This window comes from Nicotiana tabacum, chromosome 13 (assembly GCF_000715075.1).
Source record: "Nicotiana tabacum cultivar K326 chromosome 13, ASM71507v2, whole genome shotgun sequence".
NCBI lineage: Eukaryota > Viridiplantae > Streptophyta > Magnoliopsida > Solanales > Solanaceae > Nicotiana > Nicotiana tabacum.
In genome coordinates, this window is record NC_134092.1 from 105032962 (window position 1) to 105055449 (window position 22488).

General features: G+C 34.6%; 2 protein-coding genes and 1 long non-coding RNA gene across 3 annotated transcripts; 1 reads left to right on the forward strand and 2 right to left on the reverse strand.

Moving 5' to 3' along the window:
• Positions 1–634: 634 nt before the first annotated feature.
• On the forward strand, positions 635–9252 carry LOC107766503 (FCS-Like Zinc finger 5). Its single transcript, XM_016585301.2, has 2 exons — positions 635–1197; positions 8822–9252. The coding sequence occupies exons 1-2, from the start codon at positions 845–847 to the stop codon at positions 8997–8999; spliced, it is 531 nt and encodes a 176-aa protein (XP_016440787.1). The 5' UTR covers positions 635–844; the 3' UTR covers positions 9000–9252.
• A 766-nt stretch (positions 9253–10018) lies between these two features.
• On the reverse strand, positions 10019–11810 carry LOC142168378 (uncharacterized). The gene is made up of 2 exons (XR_012698239.1): positions 10934–11810; positions 10019–10842 (listed from the first exon to the last, which is right to left on the reverse strand). It is a non-coding gene; the product is annotated as an uncharacterized LOC142168378 (long non-coding RNA).
• Positions 11811–12111: 301 nt separating this feature from the next.
• LOC107766502 (inositol-3-phosphate synthase) lies at positions 12112–15606 on the reverse strand. Its single transcript, NM_001324917.1, is given in 10 exon segments — positions 12112–12563; positions 13210–13272; positions 13379–13567; positions 13653–13829; positions 13932–14047; positions 14142–14368; positions 14460–14707; positions 14845–14980; positions 15098–15166; positions 15326–15606. Coding segments are annotated over 10 exon segments (1533 nt in total). The 5' UTR covers positions 15514–15606; the 3' UTR covers positions 12112–12443.
• Positions 15607–22488: the final 6882 nt, after the last annotated feature.

The window sequence follows — 22488 nt, forward strand, 5'->3', positions numbered from 1 at the left end:
GAAAAGAAATACATGTTCTTATATATAGTAATAGTTATTAACAACCGCAACCTACAAAAAATTTATTCGGGCCTTTAGACAATTAGGAAATTCATGCAAGTATAGTTTAGGTGTATTTTTCCCTTGCCACAGATCGAGACTGTCACCTTGTTCTAACTCTAAGGTGAAAATTTCAGAAAAAATGAATCAGAAAACAGAAAAAAGTTACATATACATTTTAACATTCGTTCACATTTATATACTATATCAAAAAATATATTGTCATAAAAAATCTTGAACATTTCGTATTTACTTAATATATTACACATTTCCCCTTCCCTCTTTGTACCGGGGTCCAGGCAGGGGTTAATTAAATATTACGTACTATCTTTTTATTTTTTTTTACTTTTATTTTTTAAATTCCCTGATGAAAAACCACTACCGGAGTTTCACTCTTATTATCCTTACGAACATAAAAGAAGCCTATAGAACTATTGTGTTTCTTTTCAAATATCATAAACTACGTCTCATAATAAACAAAATTAAGTGAAACTATGGTTTAAATAAAAAAAATCTCCCCGTCGTGACTTATACGAGACTTCAAAATGCTTGACGTGGAAGGCGAATGAAAGAATCTATAAGGAAAAGAAAAAAGGAGAAAGAATCAGACGGCTCAGATTCACTTTCTATTTCCCATTTATCTCTCCACCCCCTCATTCCATTTCTTCTTCAAAAAAATCTCTCCCACTCCACTCTCCATAATTCATCAGCCCATCACTCTTCTTTCTCTGAAAAAACTAACACCCAAAAAAGAGAGCAAAATGAAGGGGTGTTATTATTCTTAATTTTTTTTAAGAAGAAGAAAATGATGTTGGGTAAAAGAGGACGTCCACCGATGAGGAGGACAACGAGCATGACAGGGATCACCGTTGATATAGGGACAGGGACTGGCAGTGAACAAGAGCCGTCTGATTATAGGCCTAAAGTTATGGTTGATCATCATGATCAGTTTAAGGGTTCATCAGAGAAGCAAGTAATTATTAGTAGTACTACTGCAAGTGGATATGATCATCAATATTCTATGGCGGCGATGGTGTCGCCGAGATACCAAAGGAGAATTTCAGGCGAAGGTTTTCAAACAGAGACGGCTAATTTCTTGAGAACTTGTGGTCTTTGTAACCGCCGGTTGGCTCCCGGACGAGACATCTACATGTACAGGTACAACTTTAATGTCTACCAATAAATGAGACAGAATAAGTTTTTGGTATAATAATCGTCCAAATTTATGTGATACAGTTTGTTTAAAAAGATAACATATTTATATATTTAGAAATAATTTGTTTTTAAAATTCTCATAAATATCATAATATGTTTTAAATCAGAAATTTTAAGTCTTTTTTAATTAATGACATATTAACAGATTTATAGGATTCTTTAATAGACTGGAATACTTATGGAGTCAAAAAGGAGTGAGTAATAGGTAGGAATCTGATGGCGAGAAACTTCATTTTCCTATTGATTTTCTTTTTAGCACTTATTTTACGTACTGAAGAAAAAAGCTAACAAAAGGAAAGAAAAAGAATTAAAAAATAGCTAGATTTACAATTTGTTGAAGAACCTAATTTGCTAAGAGATTAAAAATAGCTAGATTTACAATTGGTAATTGAAAAATAGCCACAGTTTCAAAAGTAAGCGAAATTTAGCCACTTTTCATGTAAAGATAAAATCTAAACAAAAACACTTATAAAAATCCAGAAATATTCCAGCATAATATGCGGAAGTTTGAATATTTTTACATATGAGCTTCCAGCATAATATGCTAGAGTTTTATAATGTGCTGGAGTTCCATCATAATATGCTTGGAAGTTTATAACTTTATATGTAGGAGCTTCATAATCCCGCATATTATGCTGAAACTTTTCGTGTGTCGGAGTTCCAACATATATAATATGTCGGAATCTTATACGCAGGAGCTCTATATTCCAGCATATTATGCTACAACTTTCCGTGTTTCAGCAAAACAATGATTATTTTTTTAATGAGTTTGCAAACGCTGGCTCTTTTTTAATTACCAGTCCAAAAACTGACTAGCACGTGCTATTTTGACGATGTGGTTTCAACTTACAAAATATATATGGAGTTACACTTCAAATTTCATATATGGAGCTGAAGGGTCGTCTTCTGCTTAGCTGAAGAGTCAAGTTACTATTCTTGTCCTTTTGTGGTTGTCGTTGCCAGAACGGGCATCTGTCTTCTTTGTGAAGGGGCAAGATGCTTATTCCTCGTCTGCATAGACATGGTAAACTTGGGCTATACCTTGTGGGTCTTCCATGTCTCCATTGTTTTGATTTTCCGTTGAGGAAGATGCTGATGCTGCTTCTAGCATGGCTTGTACTTCCGTTGGACTTGCTGTATCAATATTTGCTAAGACTTCTAATAGTCTTTTTTTTAATTCTATTTGGAAACTGGATGATCCCATTCTGCTTGCTGCTTTGGACTTGGACTGAGTTGCTTTTACTTCAGGCACTCACCCTTTGATCCTTGGAATTTTAACTAAGTATTTAATTCGGTCAATTTCTTCAATGGTGAATGACCAGTTGATTATGTAGGAAATTCGTTTTGCAAAGTAGTATTTGCATAACTTAATATGATCAGGTAGCGTGGAAATTTCATGCTCCTTTTGGAATCTTTCGAAATGTATTTGAAAGCTTCTGGGCATCATTTGCTCAGTTCCTCCAAATATTTTCCACCAGTCATAAAACCATCTGGGAATGACTGATTTCATCATTTGTTCGCTGTATTTTACGAACCAGATATGGGTATTTGGGCGTAGTATATAAAGTTATACCATGCTTATGTATAGTCAACGAAATTATAGGTTTGAGGCATATGTTGTTTTGATAGCACAATCGGGGTATTGCAAGTGGTCCATACACCATTCAAAAAGGCTAATAATCTTATTAATAGTGAACTTTGAGTGTTTAATACTATTGGGGTCCATGTTATCTTTTAACTCATGTTCTATTGATATTGATCCTGTATCTATCAGGATAAATTCATAGTACCTTCTTGTTTTGAGAGGGTCAGTGGACTCTACGTAATTCCTGTTGGTATAACAAGGTCTAACCAAATCTCTTATTTCGAGATTTGTGTAACCGTTGTCTAATACCAAAATCATGATTGGCGACTTGGGTATGAGTTCGAAATTTTCCTTCTCTTGAGAGATGGGCTTTTTACCTTTTCTCTTAGAGGGAGTGTTTGGGCTTACCGCTTGTGCAAAAGATTCTGGGGTATTCATCTCGTAGTGTGAACTGGTTAACAGTTTACCTGTCATTGAGCTTGTTGAGGCCTTTGATGAAGCCTGTTGTAATGGTGCTTCTATTCTTGGTATAGAATCGATAATTGTCATCTTTGATGATGCTGGTTTATTTATAGTAGGTACTCTCGGAGGGGTAACCATTTTATGTGAAGGTGGTCTCACGAGTAGGGATGTAAGGGAATCGAACTAATTGTTCGAAGACTCGGGAGAGACTTTCTGTTTAAGAATACCACCGTACCCTACGTCTGAAGCGTCGATTTCTACTATCATAAATGTATCTCGATTTGGAATACATAGACACAAAAGTTTTTGAACAAACTCAATTCCATTGTGGAGTATAGAACAAACAAATACAGTTAAAAAGGTCAAGTCCATTGTTCAAAAACTTTTGTGCCTAGGTATTCCAAATCCAGATGCATTCATGATAGTAGAAACCGACGATTCAGACGAAGGGTACGGTGGTATTCTTAAACAGAAAGTCTCTCCCGAGTCTTCAGAACAATTAGTTCGATTCACTTTCGGAATCTGAAATTTCGCTCAAAAGAATTATAGTACAGTCAAAAAAGAAATTTTGTCTATAGTACTATGTATTACTAAATTTCAAGATGATTTAATTAATAAAGAATTTTTACTAAGAGTTGATTGTAAATCAACAAAAGCGATTTTATGAAAGGATGTAAAAAATCTTATTTCAAAATAGATTTTTGCGAGATGGCAAGCTTTATAGCCTAAACTTACCATGCATATGCAGACGAGGAATAAATATTTTTCCCCTTCACAAAGAAGACAGATGCCCCTTCATCAGCCGACAAAGACAGCTTTTTCAAAAGCAAACTACTCTTCAAAAAATGAAAGAGTCACTTGACAACGACAACCATAAAAGGACAAGAATAGTAACTTGCCTCTTCAGCTAAGCAGAAGACGACCCTTCAACAAAGCAAAAGACATCAATCTAGAATCGTCTATTTATAAGGTTGAGATTATATCAACAATTTTCAGAAGTATATATAAGACTTTCAAATTCTAATCGTTAGAGATCAGAAAATTTCCAAAGATTTTCTTTCTATCCTTTCTCTGCCCTTTTTGTAAAATGTTTGCTTATGTTTGAATAAAGCTCTTATCTTGTAAGTGTTTTTGACTTATGCTTTAAATTTCACTTTTATTATATAGTTTTCATTATAAAACCCATGATCCTTTCAATGGTGTCAGAGCCATGTTGTTGAGTATGAGAGGCTAAACCCCTCATATTATCCTTAGGGTTCGTCAAAAGCTTGTTATCATGTTGATGTTATGGATCTTAATTACTCTATATTATTCATCTCTGCATATATTTACTGTTCATCTTCTTTAAATCTTCAGATCTTATTCTGTAGTGTGAGGTTATCGTTCTATGTTCATAAGTGTGAGGGATCCTTGTAGGATGTTGATTAAACCTTATTAAACTGCCGTCAGTTGCCGTCGTCCATAGGCTAGGGAGTGCCTCCAGAAACATGACATAACACGACACACGTTTAATCCCCAACCCCCAAGATAACTTAGAACTAAGAACACAACTAAAGATAACTTAAGATAAAGATCAACAAGGGAAGAAGAAGATAAATAGTAGACACTATACAGTTAGGAACATTATAGAACTGTTAAGACAAATAATACATAATAGGATAACAGAGAAAGTAGACTTACGCCTTAAGGCTAGGCCTATCCAAATGAACCATGATCTCATGGAAATTTGCAAGAAAGAAATTAATGATCTCCTTAAAAAGAAGATTATAAAACCATCAAAATCACCTTGGAGTTGTGCAGCTTTCTACGTTAATAATAGCGCAGAAAAGGAAAGAGGAGCTCCTAGGCTTGTTATTAATTATAAGCCATTAAACAAAGTCCTACAATGGATTAGTTACCCGATACCTAATAAAAGAGATTTGTTAAAAAGAACTTATAAAGCTAGCATATACAGCAAATTTGACATGAAGTCAGGTTTCTAGCAAATAAAGATTAGCGAAAAAGATAAGTATAAGACTGCATTCAATGTCCCCTTTGGACAATATGAATGGAATGTTATGACTTTCGGGTTAAAGAAAGCCCCCTCAGAATTCCAAAACATCATGAATAACATATTTAACCCATATAGTAATATGTCAATTGTTTATATTGACGACGTTCTAATATTCTCAGAGGATATAGATTCTCATTTTAAACATTTAAATACTTTCTTAAGTTATCAAAAGCCCACATCTGTAATGATGGAATCTCCTTTATAAATGATTTTGTGGTAACTAGGGATATAGATGAAGAAATTATCCTAGGAATGATATTTATAACCCAGATTAAACCATATCATGATAACTTGAATGCAATTTGCACCACAATATTAGGAAAGAAAATAAAATTCCTTTATCTAAATTCCATTTCCAAAGAGGAAAGTGACTTCCTCAAATCAAAAACTATATTTAAAATAAACCTGCTTTCAAATAAGGTAAATTATTTAAAAAACGATATAAAAGTTCACAAAATTGAACAAACTTTAAAAACCCTGGGAATGGAGGAAAAGATTAAACATTTTCAAGAAAAATTCGGGTCCATGTTATCTTTTAACTCATGTTCTATTGATATTGATCATGTATCTATAAGGATAAATTCATAGTACCTTCTTGTTTTGAGAGGGTCACTGGACTCTACGTAATTCCTGTTAGTATAACAAGGTCTAACCAAATCTCCTATTTCGAGATTTTCGTAACCTTTGTCTAATGCCAAAATCATGATTGGCGACTTGGGTATGAGTTCGAAATTTTCCTTCTCTTCAGAGATGAGCTTTTTACCTTCTCTCTTGGAGGGAGTGTTTGGGTTTACCGTTTGTGCAAAAGATTCAGGGGTCTTCATCTCGTAGTGTGAACTAGTTAACAGTTTACGTGTCATTAAGCTTGTTGAGGCCTTTGATAAAACTTGTTGAAATGGTCCTTCTATTCTTGGTATAGAACCAATAATTGTCATCTTTGATGATGAGGGTTTATTTATAGTGGGTACTCTCGGAGGGGTAACCATTATATGTGAATGTAGTTTTACGGGTAGGGATGAAAATTCTGCTAGTGGGGAATATCTATTTCCTTGATTTTTATTGGGTGAGGCCCTAAAGGGACCCGTCTTGCTTGGTCTCATTCTTTCCCTGTAAGAATTCTCTGGTTAAAAATTCTGATAAATAATTTTTTTCACCTTTAATAAAATCAGTTTGAAAATCGAAGATTGATAAGAAAGCTTGCCATCTGGCAAAAATCTGTTTTGAAATAAGATTTTTTACATCATTTTGTAAAATCTCTTTTGCTGATTTACAATCAACTTGAAAGGATCATGGGTTTTATAATAAACAATTATAAAATAAATGCGAAATTTAAAGCATAAGTTAGAAACACTTACAAGATAAGAGCTTTATTCAAACATAAGCAAATATTTTACAAAGAGGGAGAGAAAGGATAGAAAGATAATCTTGGAATTTTTTTTGCTCTCTAACGATTACAATTTGAAAGTCTTATATAGACTTCTGAAAATTGTTCGAGTTAATCTAACCTTACAAATGGATGATCCTAGATTGATGTCTTTTGCTTTGTTGAAGGGTCGTCTTCTGCTTAGCTGAAGAGGCAAGTTACTATTCTTATCCTTTTGTAGTTGTCGTTGTCAAGTGACTCTTTCCTTTTTTGAAGAGTCGTTTGCTTTTGAAAAAATTGTCTTTGTCTTTGTCGGCCGATGAAGGGGCATCTGTCTTCTTTGTGAAGGGGCAAATTGCATCCAAGTTATCATGATATGGTTTAATCTGGGTTATAAATGGCATTCATAGGATAATTTCTTCATTTATATCCCTAGTTATCACAAAATCGTTTATAAAGGAGATTCCATCATTACAGATGTGGGCTTTTGATAACTTAAGAAAGTATTTAAATGTTTAAAATGAGAATCTATATCCTCTGAGAATATTAGAACGTCGTCAATATAAACAATTGACATATTACTATATGGGTTAAATATGTTATTCATGATGTTTTGGAATTCTGAGGGGGTTTTCTTGAACCCGAAAGGCATAACATTCCATTCATATTGTCCAAAGGGGATATTGAACGCAGTCTTATGCTTATCTTTTTCGCTAATCTGTATTTGCTAGAAACCTGACTTCATGTCAAATTTGCTATATATGCTAGCTTTATAAGTTCCTTTTAACAAATCTCTTTTATTAGGTATCGGGTAACTAATCCATTGTAGGACTTTATTTAATGGCTTATAATTAATAACAAGCCTAGGAGCTCCTCTTTCCTTTTTTGCACTATTATTAACGGAGAAAGCTGCACAGCTCCAAGGTGATTTTGATGGTTTTATAATCTTCTTTTTAAGGAGATCATTAATTTCTTTCTTGCAAATTTCCATGAGATCATGGTTTATTTGGATAGGCCTAGCCTTAAGGCGTAAGTCTACTTTCTCTGTTATCCTATCATGTATTATTAGTCTTAATAGTTCTATAATGTTCCTAACTGTATAGTGTCTACTATTTATCTTCTTCTTCACTTGCTGATCTTTATCTTAAGTTATCTTAGTTGTGTTCTTAGTTCTAAGTTATCTTAGGGGTTGGAGATTAAACGTCGTGTCCTGTTGTGTCCTGTCTCTGACGGCGCTCCCTAGCCTATGGACGACGATAACTGATGGCAGTTTAATAAGGTTTAATCAACATCCTACAAGGATCCCTCACACTTATGAACATAGAACGATAACCTCACACTACAGAATAAGATCTGAAGATTTAAAGAAGATGAACAGTAAACCTATGCAGAGATGAACAATATAGAGTAATTAAGATCCATTACATGAACATGATAACAAGATTTCGACGAACCCTAAGGACAGTATGAAGCGTTTAGCCTCTCATACTCAACAACATGACTCTGATACCATTGAAAGGATCATGAGTTTTATGATGAAAATTATAAAATAAATGCAGAATTTAAAGCACGAGTTTTATAATGAAAATAAAATGTTTGCTTATGTTTGAATAAAGCTCTTATCTTGTAAGTGTTTCTGACTTACGCTTTAAATTCCGCATTTATTTTATAATTTTCATTATAAAACCCATGATCCTTACATGGAAAACTTCTTTGTTTCTACTACAGTAAACATATGAAATTTGAGGTGTAACTCCATATATATTTTGTAAGTGTTAAACACTACCTCTTGATCGAACATAATCTTGAGACCTTGTTCCAAATTGTATGGGAAAGAAGAGAACCAGAATCAGTACACTGAATATCAACAGACAAGATATTGTTAGTTGAATAAGATAGAAAAATAAATACGTAACAGCGATTAAAGAAAACAATACCTTTAGTTCTTAAAAGGCTTGTTACATTATTGGTGTATTACTTTATTGCATTATGAACTATAATGAAGGATTTCTTTTCTTATTTTAAATTTTTTGTGGGTCACTGGCCAATTATTGTTATAAAAAAAGATCTCAGCAATAATATATTCATTGTTGTATGGGTACAGGGGTGATATCGCATTTTGTAGTATGGAGTGTAGGGAACAACAAATGAAGCAAGACGAAAGGAAAGAGAAGTCCAATAAGCTTAATTCAAACAAGACAGAAAACCATCACAATCACTCAGAATTTCCCTCTGCTAACTCTGAAACTTCCAGCAAGAGCGAAACTATAGCAGCAGCTTGAACGAAGAAGGAAAAAAGAATGGTAAATGGAAAGAAAGCTATGAAAAGTTAATATATATATCCATGCACGTAAGGAATATGCTATTGATTGGGTTTTAGGGGTTTTGAGTTTCCATTTACCTTTGTGGCTTCAGCTATGTCCAATGTATTTGTAAGTGGACAAAAACTTTTTTTAAAAAAAGGACCTGAAAATAGTGTAAACTTATAGTAGCACATATTCTTAAAGTAAAAATAACAGTATATAGTTTTGTTGATGGACTAGTAAACTTCAAACAGCCTCCACAACCACAAGATCATTTCCTTATTATTACTTAAATAATAAATCAATAAATAGGACATGCTTCCCCATCAATTTCAATTATAGATGAAAGGAGAAAAAACATAGCTTAAAAAGAGCAAAAAGAAAGAATTGAGAGAAAAAAACTAGATTAACGCATTGTATTTCCAATAGAGAAAGGCGTTGCTGGCTCTAAATGAGCCAAAGCAACACGGATACAACCTTGTAAATAGAAGGCCAACATACAAAGACAACAAAGAAATTTTAATGACATTCAACTTGGCCTGCCATTAAACAACAGCTATATATACCTTAGAAAGGTTGCTGACATTTAGCTAGCTAATTATAGTAGTTAGTACTAATGAAAGAAAATAGATTACAAAAACTAAAGAAAAGAAAGAGAATATGGTTCTTCTGCTGTACATTGCAACTTATGAACTAAAACATGCTAGTTGCACATTGCTGCTTTTGGTGCTATTTTAACCCAAAAAAATAGTATAAGAGAGAACTTACTAGAGGAGCCATAGTTGCCACGGGATGGAACTTTGAAAAGAGTGGAAATTAGACTTACCCTGATTATAAGACATGATTCATGTAATTTAATCAACTGGCACTTGAAAGCCTTTGTAACTAAGTGTGATGTTATAAATAAAAGTCAGTGAAAAAGAAACATAACTTTCCTTCAACTTTGAAGCTGATCCAAGATAATTGGAACAGCTAAAAGAGAGTCCTCAAAATTAATATTATGAAGATAATGTGTTTCTATAAGCTCTGAATTCCATATCATCATTATATTGTTCATTTGAGACCTTTCCTATCCAGACCGTCTTCTAATAATACACATCATAGAACACACTTTAGAACAAAATTGGATACTTATTCTACGTGAATGTAAAGGGAAAAGGATGGCGGACTGATAATCTCGATACTGAACATCCTTCTCCATGATAATATTCAATAAGTTTGTATTTTAAGCTTCCTCCAAGCAAAATCCATATATCATATATATCATGAATTCCACAGCTCTTGTTTTTGCCACTGACTCTCCACGTATTGACAGAAACCAAACTTCTATCAATAAGATCTTTCAAATATTTATCTGCAGTCATTTCGAAGTCAAAAGACGCATTTAAATAGGAAGGGCACCTAAACTAGCATACTTAGCAACCTCTGCGTTCCGAGTAGTCAGTATATATCATTCGACTTCCATTGCTGTTGAATGGAAAACACATTCTTATATCAACAATTACAAATTAGTACCTTCTACCTTGAAGTAAATCTGCAAGTTCTCCATCATTCTTCTCATCAAGTCCTTCACTCCTTGACGAAGTGTAATGAAGGAGGCCAAGGTATAAATTTCGCAGTTGATATTCTTGCGAAACAGTGATCATTGCACGAACATTGAAATGAGACATTATCAATGGTTCATTGAAAATCCTTGTTGGGAAAGTTGTCTTGCCGATTCCTACTAGGGAGATAACTATCAGTTCTCCAAGGCCTCTTCTAACAAGTTGATCTTGCATCTTCTCAAGTTCATAGTCATCATACACCATTATGTTCTTTGGCTCTAAAACATGTTGTGACGATTAGATAAGAATCAAACACAATAACAACTATGGAAACATAACCGGAAACTTCAAACAGAATCAAATGTTAACCTTATGGGCAGGCAGGTCAAGGTCCTTGTTCTCCCACTATCACCAAGTAAAAAAGTTTGTTGGTTTTGGGTATTTGGTGTTTCCGTACATGTTCTTCGTCTTCATCAACTCACCCTTGTTGAATCAACATTTTCAATCACCTGCTGCAAGCATTCACAAATAGTTCTTCGTCTCCTCCTGTAAGGTGTGATTGGTGTTCAAGAGATAAGGACAGTGTTGCCATGAAAGAAGTTATGGCAACATAAGCCATCTTTATCTCCTTCTCTTCAGTCCTATGTATTGTTATGCTGCAAATTTGATTAAAAAGATTTGCAAGAAATACAACTATTTCACCTCTCTCAAACAAGATAAAGAAGACTATATAGCTTCTTGATACAAACGTTGCTATTAGGATAATAAGAGAAATATAACCTCTGGATATGTTCGAATATGCTAGCAAGAATGATAATTGAGCATAAATAATTGAGATACTTTAATTTTTATCTTCAGTTTTCTTACTTCTTGTTCCTTTTGATTTCCTGCTCTCTCTCTCTCTCTCTCTCTCTCTCTCTCTCTCTCTCTCTCTCTCTCTCTCTCTCTCTCTCTCTCTCCCATATCTATTTTTTTCTTTGATGTCCCGACATATTTTTTCTTTTACATGGAAATAGCTATTATATCCTGTTTGGTGATACCAAACCGCAAAATATACCTAAGAAATGGCACTCTTCTACATGGAAACCAATCTTGGATCTGGAATAGCTGGTTGTTTCTTGGCCCGTACCAACTTCGAAATTGAACTTGCTCGTAACTTTGCTATAACTCCAGTTCGTTTCTTGAGTAATAGCAGTGTCAAAACGTAAGTTGGGTGCCTCTCCTGGGATCTATCCAGTTGTTTGTCATTCCAAAGCTGATGAGGTGCAAGACACTCTTATGCTCTCTGATTATGTGTGCTGTAATTATAAGTATAAACGGTTATTGTTGATGTACTTGTCAATTTCACACAGCCTCTACATAAAATCCCACTCTGAATAAGAGGCAATGGGTAATAGATGAATAACATCCGGATTAAATGATCCGTACTGGTGGAATATTTGTAATGTGACTATACCGTCTGCTGACGAGTAAATGTGCCTTGCTGACGAGTATATGTGCTAGTGCCAAGGCGCAACGGCTTTCAGAAAGAAGAGAGAACTAGATTAACGTCTAAAGGACTACACATTGTATTTCCAATTGAGAAAAGCGTTGCTATCTCTAAATGAGCAAGAGCAACACGGATACAACATTGTAAATAGAAGGCCAACATACAAAGACAACAAAGAAATTATGATGACATTCAACTTGGCCTGCCATTAAAAAACAGCTATACCTCGAAGGGCTGCCAACATTTAGCTAATATCATAGTACTAATGAAAGATAAAGATTACAAATACTAAAGAAAAGAAAGACAATTATGGTTCATCTGCTGCACAGCTTCTTGAGTAAGACAATTATGGTTCTTCTGCCGTACAGCTTCTTGAGTCCTTTCCGATCTTCATTTGTATTCAAGAATCATGTTGTTCTCTGGTGCAAGTCCAACACAAGCCCTCAATATGTTCTCAAGCATTGCCCTCTGCTTTGAGAGTGCATTCACCACTGGTGTACCTGGTGGTACCTGTTTACCAATTCACAACACAAACATCAAAAACAGGGTTATGTATTGGAGCCTAAGATGTTCACACATAAATTTAGGCTTAAAGTGTGTGTTCATGTGATGATAATGACAACCTTTGTGGTTCATGTGAAGCCCTCTTTAGTTTGTTGTGACCATAGGTCTCTGCATATTTTTAAGTTACAACGGGGCCACCAATTATTCAGGTTATTAGAGTGAAGGACAGAAAGCACTAGGGGAATGAAATCTTGCGACCAGAAAGAAAGGTAGGGGAAATAGCCCTTTCATGACTAAAGGAAAGGATAATGGTTAGACATGAGCCTGAAAATATCGACCTTGACCTCGAATAGGTCTTCGACTTCAATTCGGGCCTGTTGTATGATGTATGACCTCGACAGGAGGGGTTTTCTCTCCTCAAACTCAAAGGCCGTTGTTGGATGCTTTCTACACCGTCGCCCCCTATGATCTCATCTTCTTGATATGGAAAGGGGACGAACATGAATGAAAACATCTTGTAGTGTCACATTATTGTATTGGCCCTACCAATCAACTATTCAGTCTTGCAACTTATGAACCAAAACTTGGTAAATGCACATTGCTGCTTTTGGTGCTATTTTAACAAAAAGAAATAAGGTTCAAGAAAACTTACCAGAGGAGCCTTGGTAAGGTAGCTGAGGATAGTAGCCACGGGGTGGAAGGAGTGGAACTTACCCTGAAAATAAGACATGATTCGAGTAAATTTTAGAACAAATCAACTAGCACTTTAAAGTGTTTGCAACTAAGTGTAAAGGTTAACAGTCAGAGAGAAAGAAACAGACCTCTCCTTCAGCTTTGAGCTGAATGCGGGTACTGAGTTCAGCAAGAAGGACCAAATCCAAGATAATTGGAGCAGCCAAAAGAGAATCCTCACAAGTATTGTGCAAAACAATGGTGTTCTTTCCTCCCATGAAAATCTCAGATGTGTACTCATCCATTGCCCTTTTGCTGTCTCCCACATATGGCACATACTGTATCCCAAAATCCAATGCTACAATTAGTCTAATGCCTCGTCTTTTTATGATATTCTTTTAATTGTGAAAAGATGTACTTTACCTTAATCACAACAACATGGTCAGGGTGCTCTCCAGGCTCATAAAGAATGGCATTGCTTGAAACCATGTCATCAACAACATTACTTTTCGAGATCTCCTTTGAGCGGAAAGTTTGAGGGGCAGACAGATTCATTCCATCATTGTTACCCAAATGGTTGTAGCTCACAATTGATGTTGGCTGTAATTTTAACAAACACAAGTTTAACCAATATTCAACTTTCCTCTATCAAGAATCCCATCTTTACATATCAAGTGTGCTAATTTGAAGCACAAGTCATACCTTAATACCAGCTCCAACAAGGAAATCAACCAGCACTGACTTCATTTTGGTTTGACCACTCTTAAAGTCATCACCACCAATCAGTGTGTTCCTCTTGATGGCCAAATCAATGAGGCCTAAGAAATTTTCAGCAAAATTTTATTTAATACATAAAACTAACACACAGCTGATTCCCAAAGCAAGTACTTTTAATTTGAGATTGAAACAGACCTGGCACAAAGGTGTTCTGTGGGCTTCCATTAATAAAAGGCACATTTTCAAGAATGCAGGCAATAGCATACAAAGTGGAAGGAGATATTTCAGCTTCATTTCTGTCCACAGAAGCAAAGAGATTTTCCATAGTATCATTAAGTCCAACAACCACATTACTGTATCTTTCAGTGTTAGCAGTCCACAAGACTACCACCTTGTCCACTTTGTTCTTCTCCTTAAACTCCCTAATTTACCAAAAGAACAACACTACATTAGCACACTCTAAAACAGAGGAAATTACACAATTTGTTAACAAAATAAAACAACCCTTTTTACCTAATATCCTTAATGATTTGATCAATTTGTTCTTTCTTGGTTCCTTTGATCACGTTGTTGGCACGTGACCCTTGGTTAGCAGCAATGAAATCAGGATCATAGATACCAGGTAGTGGGACCATAGATTCCATGTAGGGCCTCAACTGCTTTTGTAGATCAATATCAAATACCTTAGCCCTTGCCATGGCATCTGCCAAATTCATGTCGCTGATGTCCCATCCTCCAAACACTACGTCATCTGGATTGACCTATTTCATTTGTCAATTAAAAAGAACCATCAACAAACAGAATTAATATAAAAATATTAACAAAGACGACCAAAATTAAAAAGTTTGACTTTCAAAATCCGATATTACATAAATTGGGACAGAGCAATAAAGGTTACCATTGGAAGGAGGCTTTTAAATGGAGCATAGATCTCTTCTCCATTGAAAGACCCAACTCGAATAGTAGAAGCCTGAGTAAGAGAGCCAAAGTAATTGGCTTGTTGCACCTTATCTTTGGTGGCCCATGAAATTCCTCTGCCAATGTTCAAGAACAGACCATAATATAAGGAAGAAATAATCTCTACAACATAAAAAAATATAGTACATAAAATCATGAAAATTTACAGAAAAACACAAGAGAATGAAACTCACTCTCTGTTAGCAATAACACCACCGGTCAAGGTTGAACCATTGTTTCCACCCCATCCAACAAGCATAACCCTATCCAAAAATTACAGAAAAAAATGTCACAAAACCATAGTAAACGCAAAATAAAAAAGACCCATTTTTTAATTTCTCAAATCTAGGGTAAATTTTAAATCTTTTTTTATTATAGTAAATGTTAAAGAAATGAAGGATCTGGTATAAGAAAACACATACCCTAATTTGGGAACATGAACATCAGTCTTGAACTCATATTTGACAGTCTTAGGCTTGACAGTCCATTGGTAAGTCCCATTTTTCTCCTCATGAACTAACTCAGTGGTTTGATAATCATAGACAGAGTGAATCTCACTTTCGGTGTACTTAACGTTGGGGCTCTCAACCTTAAAGTTCTCAATAAACATTTTGAGGAAACTTTAGAAAGGATCAAAGGGGAAAGGTTTTGTAATTGTAACAAACAAAGAGAAGAACACGCTATGAGTATACTTAAGGCTAAGACCTCCACTTGCACTGCCAGTTGGTTGAGACATGGCAATATATATATACACACATTTTGCGGGAGTGGGAGTACACATGGCATTTCTACAGTGGATCTGATCCCACTTTGAACCGTTGCTATGGCTAGGAATATAAAAGTGAATCTTAGCCATGCAAAAATTTGAACAATTGGCATTTTCTTTGCATTTTTTTCTTTTTGATCAGAGAAAATAAATGATTTCGAGTATGATTAGACTTAAAGTTTATTATGTCTAAATTACCGTTTTCATCACACTAGAGGGTTCTCTTACCTTCTATATTCATGAACCTTCTTATGATTTCTTGAAAAGAAACAAATATTTAAGGGCAGGGGAAGAATTAGTACTAGTTGTGGACCATATAATTTTGAAAAACCTGAATTGTGTGAAATAATTGAAATTGCTAAAAATATTGAACTTTATAATTAAAAGCATAACTCAAACAAAGTGATTATATAATCAATAACTGGAACTCTAATCTTAAATCATAAAATTAAAATTGTGAGCGAAGAAAAGGGCGAGTAAGCAAGTCGGTAAGATTGACACGAGTGGAGGTGAGAGCGACGAAAAAGATGGATATGGGAGCTGCGGGCATACACGTGGCAGAATTTATCGAAACTGATTTGTGAACGTTTCATTGGTTTCCATGTTTACAAAAGATACTTAAATTAAATGCATAATAACATGAATCAATTGTACAATATTATATCACAAAATCTATACGATTTAAGTCATAAACATGACGGCAAAAGCTTCTCCTTTTTTTTTTTGTGTTTCTTTTTATTTAATTATTCATTTATTTAATGTTTTTTGGTTGCAAATGTCATGTGCACAAAAGCTAATCTAGAGAGGGTAGTGTGTACGCAAACCTTATTCTTACCCTGGGATAGAGAGGTTATTTTCGATAGATCCTCGACTTTCTCCCGCCAAGAACTCTCCACCTTACTCTTGGGGTGACTCGAACTCATAATCTCTTGATTGAAAGTGGAGGGTGCTCACCACTAGAAGATACTGGAAGTAACGAGCAGTGACAGTGACTCGTGAATCAGTGAAATGAAACGGCGAGGAAATTTACGCGATCACAAAGGTTAGTGAAGGACACGCTTTTGTACTTGGGCTTAACGACGGCACATGGCACTTGAAGGAGTGGGGCGTGGTTTAGCATCGCGGGCTTAGGAAGTCTAAATGGTTTCACGGGGTCCAAAACAACCGTTACAACCCTGTATAAATTTCCCCCTGACCCACTGACCCGAGAAAACGACGAAAAATGGAGGAGATAAAAGAGAAATCAGTTTTCCCTTCTTTTGAATTTGTGGGTGGAGTTCCCTTTTGTGTCAATCGGATGTTCCCGAATGTGGGGGAGTATATAACCATCAAACATTGAGGTCGATGTACCATTCTCCGACCTTTATTAAAGATTTAGGATTCAAATTTTAGTGAATAAAATAAAATATTAACATAATAATTTTTTGAATAACTCCTATGCGATAAAATTTAATTTAATCCAAGCCTCATAACGATATCATACACTCAAAACCAAAAAATATTCAGTCAATAAAATTCCCATTTTTTTTCTCGGCCTTATTTTCAATTAGTCCTAAATTCATGAAAGTTTTGTAATTTAGGGCGTGTTTGGTGTGCAAGAAAATGGTAGAAAATGTTTTCTTGAAAAATAAGTGATTTTCTTACTTATTTTCTGGTATTTGGTTAGGTAGCAAAAAATATATTTTGAAAAATATACTAATTTAAGCCAACACCATAGGAGACGAAAGGGTAAGGATACAAAAGGATGGTAAGTCGGGATTTAGGGCCGGAGTGGCGATCGCAAGGATAGGGATGGGTGGGGGGTGGGGGTGGTGCCAGTTTTGCTTTTTATTTTCGATTTTCGATTATTTTCTGTCATATGCTTTTTTTTTTTTTTTTAATTCTGCACTATTGTGCCTGTGAATGTGAAGAGAGAATGAGAAGCAAGAAGAACTAACAGTCTTAACTGGAATACTTATTGAATAATAATAAAAATTACATTTACTGGACCATAATTTCGATGTTTTAAAGCAATAAGAGGCATAATATGCTATTTCTTGATGGTTACTTTGTTCTGCCATCATACTTCAGATCAGAGGGGGAAAAAATCAAAACTAATTCTTTAAGATTCCCTAGATAAGAATGAGTAAAACATTTAAATTATAGGTTATTCCCTTTTTGCGAATTTCAGTTTCATAATTTCTCATTTGAAAAAAGTGTCAGTCCGCTTTTATAAATAGGAGTATTATCTAACAAAAAATTCTAAGTAAACCGTAACAATTCGTTAAAGTTCTTAGCAATCCTTTAATAGCGATAACTTGAATAACTATTGACAAATATTTAACTTAATGACTACGAATTAAACTAAGTTACAGCATTCTTACAACTCTTAAGATTAATAACTAAGAGCTAATACGACAATTTAATTGTTTAGATTTTATAAACCAAACAATTAATCTAACAACCGAACAAATAATTAGTAATTAGGCAAATTTCATCTTATAGAGATTTAGTAGAGAACTAACTAAGGAAATTGAAAGAACATTTGAAATAAACAAATACTCAATCAATTTAAGACTTAATTGACCCAAAACTATAGGAACAACCCTCAAGGGGAAGCAATCCCCTTGCAAGTTCACCTTAACAAGTAATCAACCAACATAGGAATTCATCCTAAACACTCTCAATGAGTTTTCATTCACAATATCAAAATAAGCTAACTCTAAAATGAGAGCCTTAAGGGCTATTTATAGTAGGGAGTTAAATATTACAAATATAGCCATCAAATATAATGTAGTCTTTAATTGTTGGCGTAATTATACATGTAGCCGCCCCATTATGAACGTAGCCTCCAATGCTCGATGGCTATCTAGATTGTATCATCCTCCCTCCCTTAAAAGAAATTCGTCCTCGAATTTGAACCTTTAAACAAAAGAAATGGAGCTTCATTAGTAAAATTTTAACTTGGACATAAGCAAGTGCCTCAAACTAACAAGTAAATCATATTTTAACAAATTTATGGTAAATCCAAGCATCCAAACCAATAAGTAAGACAAATCTACCATTCAAACTAAAATCTAATGATACCCATGGACAAAACAAAGCATAAAAGCTACCCAAAATATGAGAATTGTCATGAAACACCTCTAATCTACACACCAAGTGTGCCTCAATATAAGAATCATTAAGAAAAGTATTAACTCTCATAGCTTTATCAAGTCCAAGCATAAGCATAAGCCAAATAAACAAGCTATTCTTGAATTCAAGCGGACATGAGAAATCAAGAATAAGAATGGTATGTTCAAATAAAATAAATCTCTTAGCTTCACCAATATTATCATTCAAGAAAGATTTTGTATGCTTTTTCGTAAACTCATCACACCAATCCACATGAAAGTTATCAACTTGTTTTAAACTCAAAGCACTAGTGTAGTGAAACAAATTAGCTCTATCAAATATATGAGTGAAAAAAGTTAGAAAGTTTACACCAGGTAAAGAACTTTCTTCTTTTACAAAAAGTTTAGCTTCCAAAACAATCTCATTAGTAATCTCAAACGACTTCTCAAAAATAGAAATTTTGATTGGTAAATCCAAATCAAACTCGAAAGATTCCATCTTACAATCAAACAAGAAAGAATCAAATGGCTTAAAGTTTTAAACTTTACCATTCAATTCAACTTCAAATAAGCAATCATCATCAATTAAAGAATGATCCTCAAAATAGAAAGAATGAACAATAGGAATTAATGGATCAAACTCAACAAATCACACATATAAAGATACAACCTTTACGCTTTCCTCAACCTCAATCAGTACTTCTTCATAAGCAAATAGGTCATTCAGTCCATCAAAACAACTAGAATCATTATCTAGTGTATCTCCACAACTTAAAAAATTATTAGAATCAATAAATATACCCAAACTAATACTTGAAATATCACTATGCTCATCACAAGGAGAAAGTGTTAGGCTTAGCAATCATAGCTTGATGCACTTCTAAAGATTCTATTTTACCTCCTTGAAGAATGGAAAGATCTTTACTTTGGGGTAGGGTGGCTTCGGTCACTTCACTTGGAGTTCTTTCTTGAAAACTTCCATTTGAATCTTTCTTCAAAGGATCTACACAATAAGCTAAACAACTAGCAAGAAAAATATTAGTCACGAGAGAATTATAAGAAGAATGTTCCTCACTTGAACTCTCTTGTTTTATCTCTTCTTTCTTTTCATTCTTCTTTTCAATATTTTCTTTTCCTTCTTTCTTGTCACTCTCACTCAATTCTTTCATATGCCTATAGTCTTCACTCACTTGAAATGGAGTCAAAGGAGTAAGGACTATTCTTTTATCATTTTTCTCAAAAGAATATTTATTAGCCCTTCCATCATGTAGATCACCCTTGTCATATTTTCACAGCCTCCCCAACAATAAATGACATGCTTGTATGGGCACCACATCACAAAAAATATCATCAACATACTTTTCAATTTTAAAACTCACCAAAACTTGTCTAGTCACTTTAAGTTCACCACATTCATTAAGCCATTGGAGTTTATAAGGACGAGTATATCTTTGAGTCTTCAAGTTCAACTTGTCAACCATAGAAGCACTAGCAACATTAGCACAACTACCACTATCAATAATCAAAGAACACATTTGATCTTTAATCTTACACCTTCTATGGAACAAGTTTTCTCTTTGGTTCATATCTTCTATCACTTGTGCACTCAACACTCTCCTAACAACATACAAAGGTAAATTAGGAGTGTCATATTCTACTTCATCATCACATTTGGCCTCCTCTTCTTCACATGATTCTCTACTTTCTTCCCTTTCATAAGCTTCTTCCATAAGGATTATGGTTCTTCTATTAGTACATTCACTCATTTTATGACCATATACTTGATATTTGTAGCACCTATTAGAGTTAGAATTTTAAAAATAAGGTTTAGAATTGTTACCTCCCTCCTTAGCCTCCACCTTTGGTTTGCCTTTGTCATTTTGCCACTTGGAGTCAACTTTTGGCTTATTTTCATTTGAAAGAGATTGCCAAGTTTCCTTGTTTTTGCTCCATGGAGTGTTGTAATTTTTGAATTTTCTCTCTTTGAGTTGCCTCTCTTCTTGGAGTTTATTTTCAACCTTGATAGCTCCTTGGAGCGCGTCATGTATAGTAACAAATTTGTGCAAAGTCATTTGGCTAGAGATTTCATGCTTATATCATGCATCTTCCATTATCATCAAGATTGGCTCTAACCCTAGTGGTCTCTAACTCATCAAGATTGGCTCAAATCTTGCTCTCATAACCACTTTAAGAAATCCCCAAGAGTCAATGACAATATCTTCATTTCTATTTCTATCCCGTTTCTTTTTCTCCCACCAAGAAGAAGCATAACCAACAAGTTTAGAAATGGCATGCTTGGACCTCTTTGTATCGGATACATTATTAAGCTCAAACATCCTTTCCATTTACATTTTCCATTCTAAAAATTCCTCGGGGTCACTACTTCCCTTGAAAGTAGGAAGTGAAGTCTTGATGTTATTAAGACCCCGGTCTTCTTCTTCTTCCCACCTTCTACCATGTTCCTCATTACCAACATTTCCATCATAACCATAATCATAAGCATCATTCAAGTTTCTACCTTGAAAATTCCTACCATGCCTTCCACCTCTCCCTCTAAAGCCTCCTTGTCCATTCCTTCTAGGTTGGACTCTAATCGGTTTATCATATTGCTCGTCATAGTCCAAATCATCATCAAAGTTATTTTACGGTTGTTGTGGCCTAAGAGGTTGTTGTTGATGCTCAGCTCTTGCTTGTATACCTTGTAGAAGTAGAACTTGTCTTGGTACTTGATTGTTAGCAACTTGTGGTTGATTGATTAGCCTTTCAATGTGTGGTACGGTGGGAGTAGAACTATTTTATGGTGTTGAATTAGTTCCCACTCCTTGGTTAGGATTAGGTGACAAGCCTTGCCATTGGTTAAGAAGGTTGTCATGAGACTTGACCATATGTTTCATGTTGTCAACTTTCATAATCAAAGCTTGTAAAGCCTAAAAAATGGACTCATTAGAGACTCCCTCCTTTGGAGTTGAAGTACCTTCAATATTCAAAGATATAGTACCTACAAACAAAGAAAACAAGTTTAAAAAATAAAAGGGCCTCTCCAATTCACTCCCTTAGTGAATCCTTAAAATAATTTACTCAAATTTTACTACTCGTGTATCACTCTAATGCACTTGGTTTTAGGCACACACTCTAAGAATCTCACCACTCATGTCTTTTTTCATTCTTGGATGAATATCCAAAGTTGATATCAAACTCAATCAAGGTACTTTCAAGTGGACCTTCCAACTTCGGGGCGTGAATGGAGTTTATGTGACTCAATAAAGAAGCTAAAATAACTAAAGGACAATGGAAACCAAAAATTAACAACGAAACTAAAGAGAAAAGCACGAATAAAATTAGCACGAAATAAAATAAAACACACAAGAACTAGTTTATCACTAAGTATGAACTAATATTTAAGTAAACTAGCTTGAATAAACAAGAAAAGAAAGGAAGAAAGACAAACAAAACAAGGTAGAAAGGCTATTTTTTAAAACTGGGCAGAATGGGCTACTGGACAAAAGTGGCTAATTTTGACATTGGGGTACCAAATCTGGCTAAGTGTGCAAGAATATGGAAAATGGCTATGTTCGAAAATCTAAAAAATGGCTGTTTATGCAAAATGTGGACAACATCATTGTTCTTCCTTCTTCTTCATTTTTAAATCCCAAATTCAACCAAAAGCACCTCAAATCTTCACCAAACCTCACCAAATTTGAGATACAAGTTCCCTACAACTCTA

What these genes read in the sequence shown, in the direction of transcription:
- LOC107766503 (XM_016585301.2), top strand. Translation starts at nt 845, where the DNA reads ATGATGTTGGGTAAAAGAGGACGTCCACCGATGAGGAGGACAACGAGC. An exon ending in CGAGACATCTACATGTACAG is followed by an intron (nt 1,198 to 8,821) that starts GTACAACTTTAA and finishes GTATGGGTACAG; the next exon opens with GGGTGATATCGCATTTTGTA.